The sequence below is a fragment of the Peromyscus leucopus genome, chromosome 2 (genome assembly GCF_004664715.2).
Source record: "Peromyscus leucopus breed LL Stock chromosome 2, UCI_PerLeu_2.1, whole genome shotgun sequence".
In the NCBI taxonomy this organism is placed as follows: Eukaryota; Metazoa; Chordata; class Mammalia; order Rodentia; family Cricetidae; genus Peromyscus; species Peromyscus leucopus.
Genome location: NC_051064.1, coordinates 117,040,146 through 117,055,458, shown reverse-complemented (window position 1 = coordinate 117,055,458; position 15,313 = coordinate 117,040,146). Strand labels below are relative to the sequence as shown.

The following is a 15,313-nucleotide window of genomic DNA, read 5'->3' as shown; positions in this document are numbered from 1 at the left end:
GACAGGGTTTCTCTGTGTAGTTTTGATGCCTGTCCCGGATCTCGCTCTGTAGACCAGGCTAGTTTTGAACTCACAGAGATCCGCCTGGCTCTGCCTCCCGAGTGCTGGGATTAAAAGCGAGCACCACCAATGCCCAGTTCCTGGCATGTAACTGAACTACTCTCAGAGATACTAGTAATTGTCCTTGACAAATCTTTATTCAGGCTCTTTTTTCATCCTTAGAATGTGTCATCCTCCTCCCCAACTAAAATGCCACCATCTTCACCTGTTGAACATCATCTCCATCTCACCTGCTGCCAGCATGAGTATACCCTATGTGAGGGCAGTCCCATGGAAGTCCTTATCTGGGCCCCAGTTGATAGGAACCTCTCCTGAGGCAGGAACAGCCTCCAAACTGTTCAGTGCAGCCTGTCATTAGACGTCAGACTCCCAAGGCTGGAACAACGCAGTGGGTGATTTTGAAAGTCTCACTTTGCTCCCCTGTACCTGGCTCAGAATTCCTGGGTCAGGATTCTTGCACGTGTTGTTTCCTCTGCCCAAATACTGCCTCCTCATCATCCACAACTCAGTTCAAATCTCAGCACTTCAGAGATAACTCTCTTAAAAAAATTATGTGTGTTGAGGTTGGGGGAGGCAATTGTACGGCAGTGAGAAGACAGTCTGTGGAGTAGGTTCTCTCCTTCCTTCTTTCTGTGGGTTCCAGGGATCCAATGCAGTCACCAGGCTCACATGGCAAGTGCCTTTAACCCGCTGAGCCATATCCCCCTCACCCCTTTAGAGTCTATATTTACTCTACTTCACCCTGTTATCTCACGCTACCTTTTACAGAAGTTATCATTATCTAACGCTTTAGGTCTGTGGTGGTTTGAGGGAGAAATGTCTCCCATAGACTCAGGTATTTGAACACTTACTTGGTTCCCTGTTGGGGGAGGCTGTGAACCTTTAGGAGGTGGAGCCTTGCTGGTAGACATATGTCACAGGGGCAGGCTTTGAGAGTTCGTAGGCTTGCCTCACTTCCGGTTATTGCTTTCTGTTCCTGCATATGGATAAGGATGTGATCTCTCAGCTTCTTGCCCCATCCACCTGCTACCATGCCTCCCCTGTCATTACAGACCCTCTTTCTGGAACTGTAAGACAAAAAGATTCTTGTTCTAAAAATTGCCTCAGTCATGGATTTTTTAATTTTTTTTTGTCATAGCAACAGAAAAGTAACTAATGCAAGCACCGTATTTTCATAAATCCATGGAGTTTACATTTTAGTAGAAAAAGATAAGTGACAGTGCTTGTATGTAGAAAGAACAAAGGGAGATGAGGTGCACAAATAGGGAGATTGCCCAAGCAAGAGATCTGTGTGAGACGAGGGGCTGATTTATCTGGAGACTTGCAGGAACTGACTAGCTCAGGGGAACAGCAAATGCAAACGTGATTTTACTGTTGTGAAACAGTGAGAGGTTGTCCCAGTGGGTCAGGGGACAGAGGTAGAGATGGCACTGAGTTGGGTGGTTAAACTGATCAGGGCTTTGGAGACTGTGGTTAAGAACTGGCTTTTAAGCTGAGTGAGATGGAATGTTGCCATAGGCTTTGAGCAGAGGAGTACATGACCTACTCTTCAAAGGATCGTCCCGACTGCTGGAATTTGCTCCAAAATGTGGAGCAAAAATGGAAACTTCCAAGGGTGAGTAATTTTCCTACTTTAAAACCCAAGATTAAGTATAACTTAATAGATAGGCAAGGAAGGATGTCAACCAGACTGTTGGGTATGTGAATCTCAAGTTCTGAGCTGTGTTCCAGGCTGGAGGTATGAAGTTGTGAATTACCAGTGTATTTGTGTTCTTTAATGTTACAGATGTGGATAAGTCCACCCAGGAGGGAATGGAGATAGAATGCTAAAGACTAAGCCCTGAAGCATGCTAACAGTTAGAGACCAGGAGAAAGGAAAACACCAACAAAGGAGGAGCAAAAACTGGGCAATAAGGCGGAGCCAAGGAAAAAGGCATTCTGGGAAGAACTCTGTAAAATAGTGCCTGCTCTGGTTTGAATCTGAAATGTCCTCAACCAGCTCATGTTTTGGGGACACTTGGCCCCCAGCTGGTGGCACTATTTTGGGAGGCTGTGGAAACTGTGAAGAGGTTGGGCAGAAGAAGATCACAAGGGGCAGGACTTTGAAGGTTATGGCTCAGAGCTTGCCTCTGGCTCTGCACTCAGCTTCCTGTTTGCTGAAGTATGAGCAGTGGTCTTCTGCCACATATTCCTCTGAGGCTATGGTGTCCTGCCCACCCACATGGGACCAAGCAACTATGGCCTGAACCCTCTGAACCAGGAGCTAAATGAAACCTTTCCTCTTTACACTGTTTCTGTCTGGTATTTAGGTCATAAAAACAAAAGTAACCAAATGTGTCTCAAGGCACAATGGGGGACTATAAAAGGAGTAAAACTAAAAGGTAAGAATTCAGGCTAGAACCAGTTGGTATATTGCTGTGGGTTTTTTTTTTTTTTCTGTATGCTGTGAATATGTGTTGCTCTGATTGGTTGATAAATAAAACTGCATTGGCCTATGGCAGGGCAGGATGGAGCTAGGTGGGAAAATCCAAGAGAGACAGGGAGGAGAAAGGAGAATGAAGCAGACGCCAGGAGAAGCAAGATGTAAAAGTACCAGTAAGCCACAAGCTACGTGGCAAAGTATAGATTTATGGAAATGGGTTAATTTAAGATATAAGAGCTAGCTAGTGAGAAGCCTGAGCCATTAGGCCATATAGTTTGAAAATAATACAAGCCTGTGTGTGTTTATTTTGGTCTGAGCGGCTGCGGGACTGGGCAGGACACAGGAAAACTTCCAGCTACAGTATATCCTCCTGTGAGTTAATTTAGGCTTAACTCACAAGGGTTTTCTAACTGAGCTACCCATAAATGGATCAAGCTGCCTTAAGTAATAAGCAAGGCTCTGGGGGATTAGTTGCTGGGTAGGTGAGACCTGTCTCCACAGGGCTCAGGGAGTTGAACTTGACAACTCTCTCTTCTGAGAAGAAAACTGAAAGACTGTTTGCTACACAGCCAGGGGTTAAGCTGAGCCAGGAAAGGTACTCAGTGGTAAGATGAGAGGAGCAGCACTCTCAGGGAGGAAACAGCATGAGCAAAATTCCCAAGGTGTGTGTGTGTGTGTGTGTGTGTGTGTGTGTGTGTGTGTGTGTGTGTGTGTAGGGGGATGTCTGTTGGGATGGCCAGAAGGGAATGGAGTGTGAAGGATGAGGAGGGGGGTTAGGTTGGAAAAGGATGCAGGACCAGATAGAGGAGAGCTCCCACAGGGCCCGAGAACACCTGCCAGCACTTGCTGAAGGAAGGAAATGAAACAAATAAAAGGGATTGTAAGAGCCAAAGGAGGTGCTCACTACTTGGTTCCTTTGAGCCAGTTTTCTTCTGACAACTTGGACCAAGATTTGTAGAGGGCAGGCATGCCCAATGCTCTGTGTGTTCTCTGTCCCAATCGGCATTGGGTAAGGTACCCAGCGGTGTTTCCTTAATCACCAACTGAGTGGTTAGCTCCTTGAGAGTGTCAGGGCCCTTTCCTGGGGGCTCACTCTCCTGGCTCACTGCAAGGATGAGGGCAGATAGCTCTCCTGGTGGCCCAGTCCTTGGTAGGAGCAGTAGGTAATCGTTTATGAGATGCCACTGCATGGGTTCCTCCCTTTCATTATCAGGACTACTCCACAAACATGGCCCCTGGAATGCCCAGTGGACAGAACCTGGTGACCTTTCCTTTAGAGAACAATGAGGCCTGGGCCTTCTGAGGACTCCTATTGGTGGAGAGATGTGAATTTCCTCTCCCCAGAGCGACAGGCTGGGTGCCAAGGCTGACTGACCTCTATGGATTCTCAGAAGGAGGACCTGAGCCTTCCTGGCAGTAAGTGCACCATCTCTAGTCCCTGCCTCTCACTATGTGTCCCTAGGCATGGTGACAAATAGTTAGGGGAAATATTTTGCATGGCTGGAGGAGTGGTGGCTGCTTGGAGTGCTAAGCAATTAGATGACAATCTGTTCTAGAAACATAAGGACTACTGGAAAGCTGACTTAGCTCTTACCATTTCCAGACCCAGTGTTTCTTATCTGTAAATAGCTAAAATGATCCCTTAAGTAACTTGGAAGTCTAGTGTTGAACAAGAGAATGAGGAGGGAGGGAAGGAATTGAAAGAGTAATGGTGACGAGGTCAAGGAGAGGAATGAGAAACAGCTCCGAGCTTACATGAGTGCATCAGATTTCTTTCTCACTGCCTTAGTGTGGATCTCCTTGTGCATTGGATTCCTGGGGCTGTGTTCCTCGCTAATAGGCAGCTGCATTCTCTTTCTGCACTGGAAGAAGAACTTGCAGAGAGAAGAACATGCCCAGCAGTGGGTGGAAGTGATGAGAGCTGCCATGTTCGCCTACAGCCCACTGTTGTACTGGATAAACAAGCGCTGTCACCATGGCATGAACGCAGCCATCAACACTGGCCCTCCCCCTGCTGTCACCAAGACGGGGACCCAAGTTCAGAATCCAGATTCTTTGTGGGAGCTGAATCTCTCTGAAGGCGGAAACTATGTTGTGCGAGACAGCAGTCCCAGGGGAGAAGCCTCCAGTCCCTCGAAACATGTTCTGGTGGTCCCCAAACAGCCCCGGTCTTCAACAATGCCACAGCCTTGGACTGACTCCTCACCCCCAATTCCCATTTTTCAGGAGGTGCCCTTTGCCTTGTCCCTCTGCAACCTACCTCCCATGCTGAACCACTCTGTCTCCTACCCTTTGGCCAACTGCCCTGAAAAGAATGTTCATTTCTCTTCCCTCCCCAAACTGGCCCACGGAACAAACTGCTTTAATGCCAAGCCCTTTGCTTCTGAACTGTAGTCTCCTCTCATTGAGGGAGGGAGCTGCAGGTACCAAGGCTCCTTTTGGTGGAAAACAGAGATACCCTCAAGGAGTTGGTTATTGACAAGGCTAGAGCTATCTGGACATTACATCATGAAAGATTAAAAAAAAGGGTCTAAGTCTCTCCTGTCTCATCTGTTTCTAGAAGGGCAATGTCTTGAGTATGTGACTGTAGCACTTTGCAAATCAATCTGGTCACGAGTTTCACCGTTGCATGTTCCGGGAACTGGAGTTTAGCAGTTTGGGAGACTGGACTCAATATTCCTCCATCCAGTATTCAAGCCCAAATGAGTGCCAGGCTCTGACTTAGGCCTCCAGGCACTGATGTTCAGCAGGATGGGATGGGAAGCACAGCTGCCACAAGAGGACAGTTGTTGAGGGCTGGGTGACCCACACTGGCTATGTCATAGGCCTAACAAATGCCACTACAGTATAGATGGACTATTATTTGCCATGTATTGATTCTTAGCTCGCTGTCTTTGTCCTTTATTTCTAATATTCCCAAGAACAATGCCAAATGGCTGTTCTTCTGATCTTCCTGTTAGAGATGCAGACTCAGGTTCTCAGGGCATATGCCCTCCTTGTTGCATAGCCTGCTCTCCAGTTCACATTTTCCTGGCATCTAACTTCCTAGCATTTCTACTGTACCCCATGGTATATTTGCTTAGTCATGTCTTGTTAGAACAGTTTGGTTAAAAGCATTAGTGTGTGGGGGTTGCCATTAACTTGACTGGCAGACTGGTTGATCAGAGTATCTTCTAGAATTACACCTAGTTTGTATTGTATACTTTCTTTCCTCCTTTTCTTCTATTTTCTTTTTTTGAGATGGGGGCTCACTATGTTCCAGGCTAGCCTGGAACTTGTGTATGTTAGGCTACCCTCCTGCCTCAGTCTTCTGAGTACTGGATTTCAGGTTTGTATCCCCATACTTGGCTTTATTGCTTAAATCTTTCTTTAAATGTTTCTTTAATTTTGTGTGTATGGATGCTTTGCCTTCATGTATGTGTTTGTGGAAGCCAGAAGAGGGCATTAGATTCTCTGGAACTGGAGTTAACAGACAATTGTGAACCTCTATGTGAGTGTTGGGAATTGAACCTGGGTCCTCTGGAAAAGCAACCAGTGCTCTTAACCACTGAGCCACCTCCCCAGCACCATTTATATTTTTCCTAAAAATAAATGATTCCTCAAAAGTTAAGATCCATTACATGGGAATGTCAACACCTCCTGAAAAAGTCCTTAAAGGACTGACAAAGATTACCACTACCTATTTGGTTCAGTTTTGAGATCAGAAGGAGTGGCTCAACCATAGAATAGGAATTTCTCCTTTTCATCCCCCCTCCCCCCAGAGCTGGGGATTGAACACAGGGTTTTGTGCATGCTTGGCAAGTGCTCTACCGTTGAATTATGTTTTCCCAGATCTCCTTTCACTAGGGAAATCAGCCAAACCCATGTTTGTAAATGATGGTTTATGTATAAACTGCTTTGAGTGGAAGGCTCACTCAGATTTTGTGTATGTATGGTAAGGGAGAGACACGGGGATCCCCAGAACTTGGTAAATATGTAATTAATTTCTTTATGTGTATAGAAAAGCCCCAGTCCTGTCTATACAAACTCTTAGCAATGGATTTTAAGCCCTCTCCAGCCCCCCAAGTCAACAGACCATTTTTTTAAGCCATGCTCTTTAAATAGAATCTGAAAACATAAAACAGGCCTACGTGGCTCTTCTAATGGACCCCAGCCTAGGCTCATTCTTTGTCCTTATCTTGCTCCCTCTCATCCTGAATATGCCTAAAGCCTGAGCCCTACAGCCTTCACTACTCAGGTCAAACACTGTAATTCTTTCATGTCTTTTTTGAAAAACAAAAAACAAAACAAGCAAACAAAAAAAACCAACAATGAATTTCATTCAGGTTGCTTATCAGTGGCTACACTACTTAAGAAAATAAATTTCCCATCCATGACAATCATGAACTGCATTTAAGTTAATGTTAGTTATGTCAGGAGGGGTGGGGCCTCACGAATGAGCTTTCTGATCCATGATCGGATGCTGGCAGGCTCAGTCTTGTGTAGATAATCACAACTACAGTGGGTCTGAGAGTGCAGGAGCCACGTCAAGCTCAATGTCAGTATTCTACTCCCCTACTTCCTCCAGCTTGTGTATTCTGTCCACCTCGTCTTCAACAATGAGCCCTGAACCCGGAGGGGATATATACATGTCTCATTCACGGATGGACATTTAACCCTCACTTTGTGTGGTTATGCGTTTCTGTAGTATGGCCTATGACCTTCCCAGCCACAGGCTTTTGACTGAGCTTATGATACTAGGTCATGAATTCCCTCTTGTGGAGTGGGCCTCAACTCCAAACAGAAAATGGCTGGTTATTCCTGTACTAGAACTGATATTATTGTACCAGTAGGCACATCTTGCCTGGATGGTCAGTAGCACTATGCACAGGATCCACAGCTGACTGTTGATGACTTTTCTACCCCAGCAGCTTAGAGAACACCTTCATGCATTATGAGGGCTATCCATCAGGAAGGAAGCTTCCTGCCTAGTTCCAGCTTGATTTCTGTCCTGTGAACAGAGTATGTTCAGCAAAGGAATATTACAGGAGGGTCTTACAAAGGGGTCTGGCAGGCAACCAACAGCAGAGACAATTCTTGCATTTTTTTTTTTTTTTGTTAGCTTCAGGAGCCTCCTTGACAGAACATTGGAATTCCTAAGGTGGATTCTTGAATACTGTTTTGTGACACTAACTAATAGCCTTTGATTTCAAGAGGAGGTAGCAAACAGTCCACAAAAATAGGGATTAAAGCAAGTTTTTCCCTTTAATAATCAGGGGAATCAGGGAATATTTCAGTCAGACACAGTGAGAGAAAGGAAATGTTTTATTTAGATAAATTAAAATGGCTATATTAATAGGAAATCAGTAAAGCTCAAATGAAGTCATGGAAACCTTGAATCCACTCCCTAAACAGAACCAAAACTGCTTATACATTACCAAAATAGCTCCATTAATATAAAGTAGATTTACATTTCTTAATATGAGAAAACAACAAGGTAGGTTAGGTTCATATAACAAACAATACACGCTCTCTCAAGTCTCAGGAATACCCAAATGTATTCTGGCTTGACTGTAAGAGAAGGGACCACATCTAGATGGTTGGTAAGGAAGCCAATGAGGTGTGCAGCAAACAAAAGCTGTCACTAAAAACAACTCAATAGGCCATTATGAGTGTGAGCCTATCAGAGTCAAAATCTTTAGCTGTGACTGCTGAGACCAGAGGGGGGGCTGATAGGGCCGTGTCCAGCAATGACAAAGAGAAAGCTGAAATGGAGGTGAAAAGAGCCAGCAGTGAAGTAAGACTGCCCACTCTTCAGCTCTTGCATTAGACTCATTCTTAAGTGCCAAGCATCGTTCTGCTCCTTAATTGCCACTGCAGTCGTCTTTAAGCTAGGTACTTGTTTTGAGACACGATTTCACTATGTAGCCCGGACTGGACTAGAACTCATTATTTTCCTGCCTCAGCCTCCCAAGGGCTGGGTTATAGGCATGTACTACCATGACTAGCTAGAGGAAGGTTATTCAGTAAATATTACGCTAGATGATACACAGCAACAAAGCAAAGGGCCAAGGAGAATGCTTTAAGAAACTAAGGTGGGAAGCATTAGAGAGCTGCTGACTGACAAGGCCAAACTCACCACCACCACCCAGTTCTTCTCTTAGAGGTGATCTGTGGCTGGTGAAGCTTGACAAACGCAAGGCACTGGATGCACAAGTTAAGACAATATACAAATGAACACCCCAATCCTCACCGAGTGATAGGCTTTTGGGGCTCCTAGGCCAGTGAGTCTGTCCAATTTTTAGCAAAGGAGGATAAGATACCTACCTCTACCCAGGAGATCTGGTAATGCCTCCGGCAGGATGAGAAGACCATTATGGATACCCGTGGTCAACTCGGTGGGGGAGGGGACAACACATGGCTCAGGGGTGATGCTGGCAGACAAGCTTGAAGGGGAAAGAGGAGAGGAAAGACCAAGAAACAAACCCTGCTTCCCCACGGAAAAGCATACACCACAAAGAGTTAAGGTGTCTTGAAAGTATCTGCCTACAAATAAAAACTTGAAACTAAAAAGGACAAGCTACATTACCCTCAGTATATTTCATATAAATCAGTTTTCAAAAAAAAAATACCTTCCAGGTACAGACATACTATTTATAGTACAATATATACAAATATAGCAGAATAATTCAATTTATTGCTAGAACTTTATTTGGTTATTACAAAATCTGTAAGGGTATATATCTATATATTAAAAAGAAGGGGAGTACAGAAGGCAGCCAGAACAAGAGTTACCTTCAAGTTACCTAAAGTGCCAGGATAACGTTGAAGTGTATTTTCAACCTTTCCAAGAAAGTGAGAGCATAGATGGGCAAGGCAAACGTTAAGGCAAAAAATTTAAAGAGGAAGAAATGTGAGATAAGAAGACACATGCACAGGAAAACTTTATCTTGCCTTCACTGAGTTTTAATTATGTCTAGGGGAAAAAAAAAAGCCAACACCAAGCTGAATGTCATGTAAAGGAAATAAAATACAAAAACAAACCAAACCGGAACCCAAACATCTTTAAAGATTTAAGGGTACTAGACTATCCAGAGCTCCCAGGGCAACTTGAACAGAATTCAGTAGGAATGATCTGTACTAAAGAAGGCCGCATCACAGCAGCTTCTCCAGAGTTTCCCTGACTGGTACAGCAAAGTGAGGTTCTGTGTGCTCTTCACTTATGTTGCCCAGAGATGCTAAGAACAACACTGGGAGTGTTCTCAACAGACAGTGACATTGGTGACTTCCTTCTAGTCAGACCTTTCATGACTTGCCCACAGAGTATGTACAGGGGGAAGCATTGTACTTGCTTTTCAGATCTGGAAAAACTGCCACCATCACCGGGAGGCCCCTGCTCCAAGCCTGCCTGCTCACTGTGGCATCCTCTGGACAGAAAAACCTATAGCTACTTCTGAGTGGACAACTGTGAGGAAAGAATATGATTTCACATTTTATTTGACCACATTTTGGCTTTCGGCATCCTGCCAAGAAATAAACAAGTTCTCAGTTAGTCCAGAGGTAAAATCCCAAAGGATGTTGTTTCCCGAGTCAAAACTTAGAGCTTTTCTCTAATGCTCTGGACAATGAATTTGACATAGTGACCAAGGACATGAGCCTTCTCATTCTAGACTAGAGATGGTGCCAGAGGGAGGCAGTTACCACTTTAAGGTGGTCTTGAGTAGGTGGATAGAGAAGACAATCTAGCTTGCTTGAGGGGAAAACATAATTCCCCACTGATTAACTTTTATGCTCATAAACTCTGAAAGATAATTAAAAATGAGGGAAATCCCAACATGACTTCTCTGGTTTTTATGTTAGGAATAGGAGCAATGACCCAGAATCTGACTTTCCTGAGCCTGGAGCTGGCACCCTCTGCATAGCTCCCAGGATCTGATGCCCCAGCTCCCAGGCCAAACAAACCTTGTGGTGGTACCAAGGCTTTGAGGATTACCTTAAAGAGACGTGAACAGTTTCAGTTACCACCCAGAGCAGACTGTCAATTACTTAAAACAAGTCATTTGTTCATCCTGTCCAAAGCCATTCTTCTGACTTTCTACACAATATGCACAATCTCTCTCTCATTTTATATATTTACAAACAGAAAAGAGTCATCTTTCGAAGAAAAGACATATTCTGAGGGGCTATAAAGTGCAGCTAATTTAAGGCAAATTCATATGAAATATAAACAGTGACTTATTATCTCTATATACACACTTTCCAGCTTTAAAAGATAAGTTCTCTTCCCCTCAAAAACAGGAAAGAGATAGAGGGCTTTATTATTTTTCTCCTGGCAACTTTTAAGTTACAAGATCTTACTGGCTTCAGGAAATCATAGATTTCCAAACATCATATTATAAGTAAAATTTTTTTTTAAAAAAATAACTTTTTTTTGATAGAGTTTTCAAACAAGTTAAAAGGTGGCAATGTGTCTGCTACAGTAGTGTGAAAGGCTGGAGGGCTGATGGGTAAGTCGGTTTTTTTTTTTTTTAAAGGTAAGTAGATTTTAGGTAGTCCAGTGTACACATCCATTTCAAAATATGCCTGATGATACTAGATACCTAAAGCTACTCTTAGCTCTTGGAAGGAGTATCTTCCATCTCCATTGGAGTCAAAGGCTCTCAAGCTCTCTGGTCTTGGCATGGCAGAACCTAGGGAATTCCAGATTTCCTGGTAGGTCAGCATCCCCTCTGCATCTTGACCAGCCTTGTGGAATAAATCCTGAAGATCTGTTAAACAGGAATTAAAAAGCAGACATTTAGACGTTTACGCACACAGTTAAAAGTAGCTTCAGCTGACTTCAAAGCATTAAAGAAAAGCTACTTTGTCAGGTGTGGTATTGAATATCTTTAATCTCAGCATTTGGGAGTGGGTGGGTAGAGGCAGGCAGATCTCTTTGGATTTCAGAATAGCCTACACAGTAAGCTCCAGGCCAGCCAGGGCTACATCCTGAGATCTTATCACCATGCATACAAACTTTTCTCCTGCAAAACAAAACAATCCTCTCAACTTTGCTTCAAAAAAAGTTATCTTTGGGGTTGGAGAGATGGCTCAGAGTCAAGTCTCCAATCAGGTTCAGGGGACCAGATGCCCTCTTTTAGCCTCCAAGGCACCCATTTCAATACCCAGCAGTCAGTTTCCTTCCTCTCCCTCCCCCCCCCCCCCCCCCCCCCCCCCCGCCACGCACACAGTACTAGTTGCAGATTTTGACTCCAAAAGATAACATCTTAAGATGTCATTAAATCAGAATGACCGGGCTGGAAGATGGCTCAGTGGTTAAAGTGCCTGCCATCATGCAAGCGTGAGGACCAGAGATTGGATCCCCAGAATACATTCAAGTGCTATGCGGGCATGGAAGCCGTTCTGTAACCCAGCCTCAGAAAGTGGTGACAGGATCCCCAGAGCAAGCTGGGTGTTGAGACTGGCCCTTCTGATAAGCTCTGGGTTTGATGAAAAGCTCTGCCGAAATGAGACAGGACTAGCAATGGGGATGATTCCTGACATTAAACTGGGACCTCCAAATATATGTACATACGCATATATGTATACAAGAACACACATGTATAAACATGCACACACACCCATGCACAACTCCCACCCATGTAAACATGTATTTAGACACATACACAACACACAGGCACATGCATATGCACACGTACAGACATGAAAAAGAAAAAAACAAGAGAGACTAATTTTGATCCTTTAAGAATAAGGGGAATACTATATGGCATAGCTTCTTAAACTGTGAGCTGCAAACCCATATGGGGTTACATACCTGAATGTAGGGGTCACAAAAAGTTGGGCAATAATAAACGATTTCTTAACATTAGTGACCAAATGTTAAATAAAAGTCATATGCTTAAGAAGTCTGAGGTGTTTCTCAAAGTGTCAGCCTGCACTGCACTGCATGACTGTCCTGACATAGAACACGTACACGTGTCCTTGTGCCACACACCACCGGATGCTGCCGGAAGCACTTTGCTTTGGATGTGAGACTATTGTATGCTGTGAACTGCAGTGCTTTCATTGTATATATCAAGTTTTTTCTTCTTATAGGAACATAATGGTTTGTAGAAAACAAAGACTTTTAATATTTTCTTGCCATTATTCTTTAGCGTGTATCAAATCATGTATTGTGTTAGAATGTTTGATTTTTAAAATTGCTATTTGAGTTGCCGACTTGAGTTTCCAATTTCTGAAATGGTCCTAAAGATACTCTTGCTATATTGTACTACATATTTATGTGAGGTGGCATTCTCAGTACTGTCGATTATAAAATACAAAGATCAACCAACTTTGAAAAACACTGAAGTGTATCAAATATGGTTGGCTGCAAATTTTCATATTACCTAGTATGGCTCTTTCTAGACACTGTAACATTGTCTTTCTGGATCCAGAAATTATGTAGCTTAAGAATCAGGGACTTGGTAGGGAGAGAAACACAGAAGGGGGAGGAGGGTAAAATAAGTAAGGATATCTAAAAAAGCCAAAAGGAATAATATATTAACTATTTACCTAAACAAACAAACAAACACTGTAATATGCATATGTTTGTGTGTAAATATACATATATAGTTTAAATGAAATCTTCTCATCTGGGCTGACAATGCTTTTTTCAAGAGCCAAAGACTACCCAAGAAAAACCTCAACATCAGGCATAAGAAGTCCTCTTTTGGTTGGTCAGTTTTGTTCAAGAGACTCCCCAGAACATACAGGCTATTGCCATTGTCCTTGGTCGCCCCCCAGAGGTGGAAGGTAGTCCCTATTGCTGAAGACACCATGCACTTCAGACACAGAGTCCAGAGGCCCCTGAGTTGGAACTGACCTGACAGCCTCCTCACTAAGGACTAGCTTTTTTGGTACCAGAAGGTGCCAATCAAGCTTCCAAAGGAGGTAGCAAACAAGAGTTCTACCCTGCTATGATGCCTATGGAACACAATGATGACTAGCATGGCACAATAACCCGAAGAGTGTGTGGTAGAATGTCATTTTAAAGTGTGCTACATTTGTTTATATTGCATTTGTTTAACTCTGTAAAGCTGTGATACTTTGCCTGTCTAAAACACCTGATGGGCTAATAAAGAACTGAATGGCCATTAGCAAGGCAGGAGAAGGATAGGCAGGGCTGACAGGCAGAGAGAATATATAGAAGGAGAAATCTAGGAAAAAATAGAGGAAGGAGCCAGAGAAGGAGGCCAGCCACCCAGCTACACAGCAAGCCACAGGGTAAGAGTAAGATTTACAGAAGTAAGAGAACGGAAAAGCCCAGAGTCAAAAGGTAGACGAGATAAGTTAAGGAAAGCTGGCAAGAAACAAGCCAAGCTAAGGTTGAACATTTATGATTAAGAATAAGCCTCCGTGTGTGATTTACTTGGAAGCTGGGGGGGGGGGTGGCCCGCAAAAAGAGCAAAAGAGAAAAAACGAACAACAACAAGAGTGCAGTAGTAGCAATGGATACCTTGACAGTAACCATCAGCTCTCTAACTGAACTTAAGATCTGCTTAAATTAAGAGGGAAATTATGCCTAGTACTAGAAACTTAGTTAACTACCCAGGCCTAGTGAAGTCATGGACCTTGGAGAACTTAGAACAAGCATAAATTCTAACAACACTCTAAAAATATTTGTCCTTATATCCACAGATGGGGGCAGTAGAAATTTCCTTTATCAAGGAAAGTTCTTTTCACAACAAACAGAAACCATTACAGAAAACCACAACCGATCAAAATGCAGAGTTGTGGAGCCCAGTCCCCAGTGGATACAATCCCTCCTTCCTGCTGTCACAGGCCTGGCAGTGCAGCCGGTGAGACCTCAGAAGTCCCTGAGCTGGAAGAGCAGATGGGATACTTCCAGTCCCCAACACCAAATGGCTAGATGGAAATTCATTCAACTTTATTGCATGTGCATTGGTGTGAGGGTGTCAGATCCCCTGGAACTGGAGTTACAGACAGTTGTGAGCTGCCATGTGGGTGCTGGGAATTGAACCTGGATCTTCTGGAAGAGCAGCAAGTGCTCTTAACCTCTGAGCCATCTCTCCAGTCCCCAAAACTCTTTTTAATAGAGAGTAAATACAATGACTCTCCTTCCTCTCCAGAAAACAAAGGGAAACCACCAGAGGTAGGGAAAAGAAGAGCTTTTTAATTAATCGCAGCATATAAGGAACTCATTCATTCAGCTACACATTTATGTCTACCAGGCTCTGAGCTGCAGGCTAGGGAGTGAATAGGACTGAGACTTTACGCATGGAAGCTAAGCTTTGTTTCTTCCCAGGGAATTTCAACAGAGTAGCATATGCTAAATAGGAGCAAACAAAACCAATCATAATGTACTGGAAGCACTACTCCAGACCTGGGAGATAACGTACAAGGGCGTCTAAGGTAAAGTGAAGAGTCAGTGGAAGGCATGTGACCAGAACTGGGTGATTTTCCAGACAGCAAAAGAACACCAGGAGGCCTCAACATCACGATGAAGAGTAGAAGACATTACTGGGAACAAGGAAAGCATCATCCTATGAAATACAGCCTCTTATGGGTATTTATTTTGCTCATTGTCAAGATCCCAGAGGGCCCTGAAAACAGTCAACTTTGACTTGTTTTGCTAATCTCACAGAATTGTTTTTGTTTTTTCAGTCCTCTGCATTAGACAACATATCCTGAAGGAAAGAAAGACTTTATTTGGAGACATGATCTCACTATATATAGCACAGACTGGCCTCAATTTCTTTATCTTTGTGCCTCAGCCTCCTGAGTGCTGGGATTAGAGGCATGTGCCACTGTATCTGGCTGAGACTGTATCTTATAGTGTATTCCCATTCT

The 15,313-nt window shown here is 43.7% G+C and overlaps 2 protein-coding genes across 6 annotated transcripts in view; one reads left to right on the top strand and one right to left on the bottom strand.

Annotated features, from left to right (window-relative positions):
• Positions 1–64: 64 nt before the first annotated feature.
• On the top strand, positions 65–5,021 carry Tex38 (testis expressed 38). Of its 5 annotated transcripts, none has more exons than XM_037202835.1 (4): positions 65–1,675; positions 1,847–2,441; positions 3,696–3,898; positions 4,352–5,021. In XM_037202835.1, the coding sequence occupies exon 4, from the start codon at positions 4,397–4,399 to the stop codon at positions 4,874–4,876; it is 480 nt and encodes a 159-aa protein (XP_037058730.1). In that variant the 5' UTR covers positions 65–1,675; positions 1,847–2,441; positions 3,696–3,898; positions 4,352–4,396; the 3' UTR covers positions 4,877–5,021. The 5 variants fall into 5 exon arrangements, with proteins under 5 accessions (XP_037058730.1, XP_037058728.1, XP_028745092.1 ...); XM_037202833.1 differs by having other exon boundaries at positions 4,272–5,021; XM_028889259.2 differs by lacking the exon at positions 1,847–2,441 and having other exon boundaries at positions 4,272–5,021.
• A 2,747-nt stretch (positions 5,022–7,768) lies between these two features.
• Positions 7,769–15,313, bottom strand: part of Efcab14 (EF-hand calcium binding domain 14) — a 40,168-nt gene continuing 32,623 nt past the window's right edge. Inside the window, exon 10 of the mRNA XM_028889243.2 lies at positions 7,769–11,229. Within this exon, the coding sequence (XP_028745076.1) occupies positions 11,054–11,229 (176 nt within the window). The 3' untranslated portion in view covers positions 7,769–11,053. The remainder of the gene's footprint in view (positions 11,230–15,313) is intronic.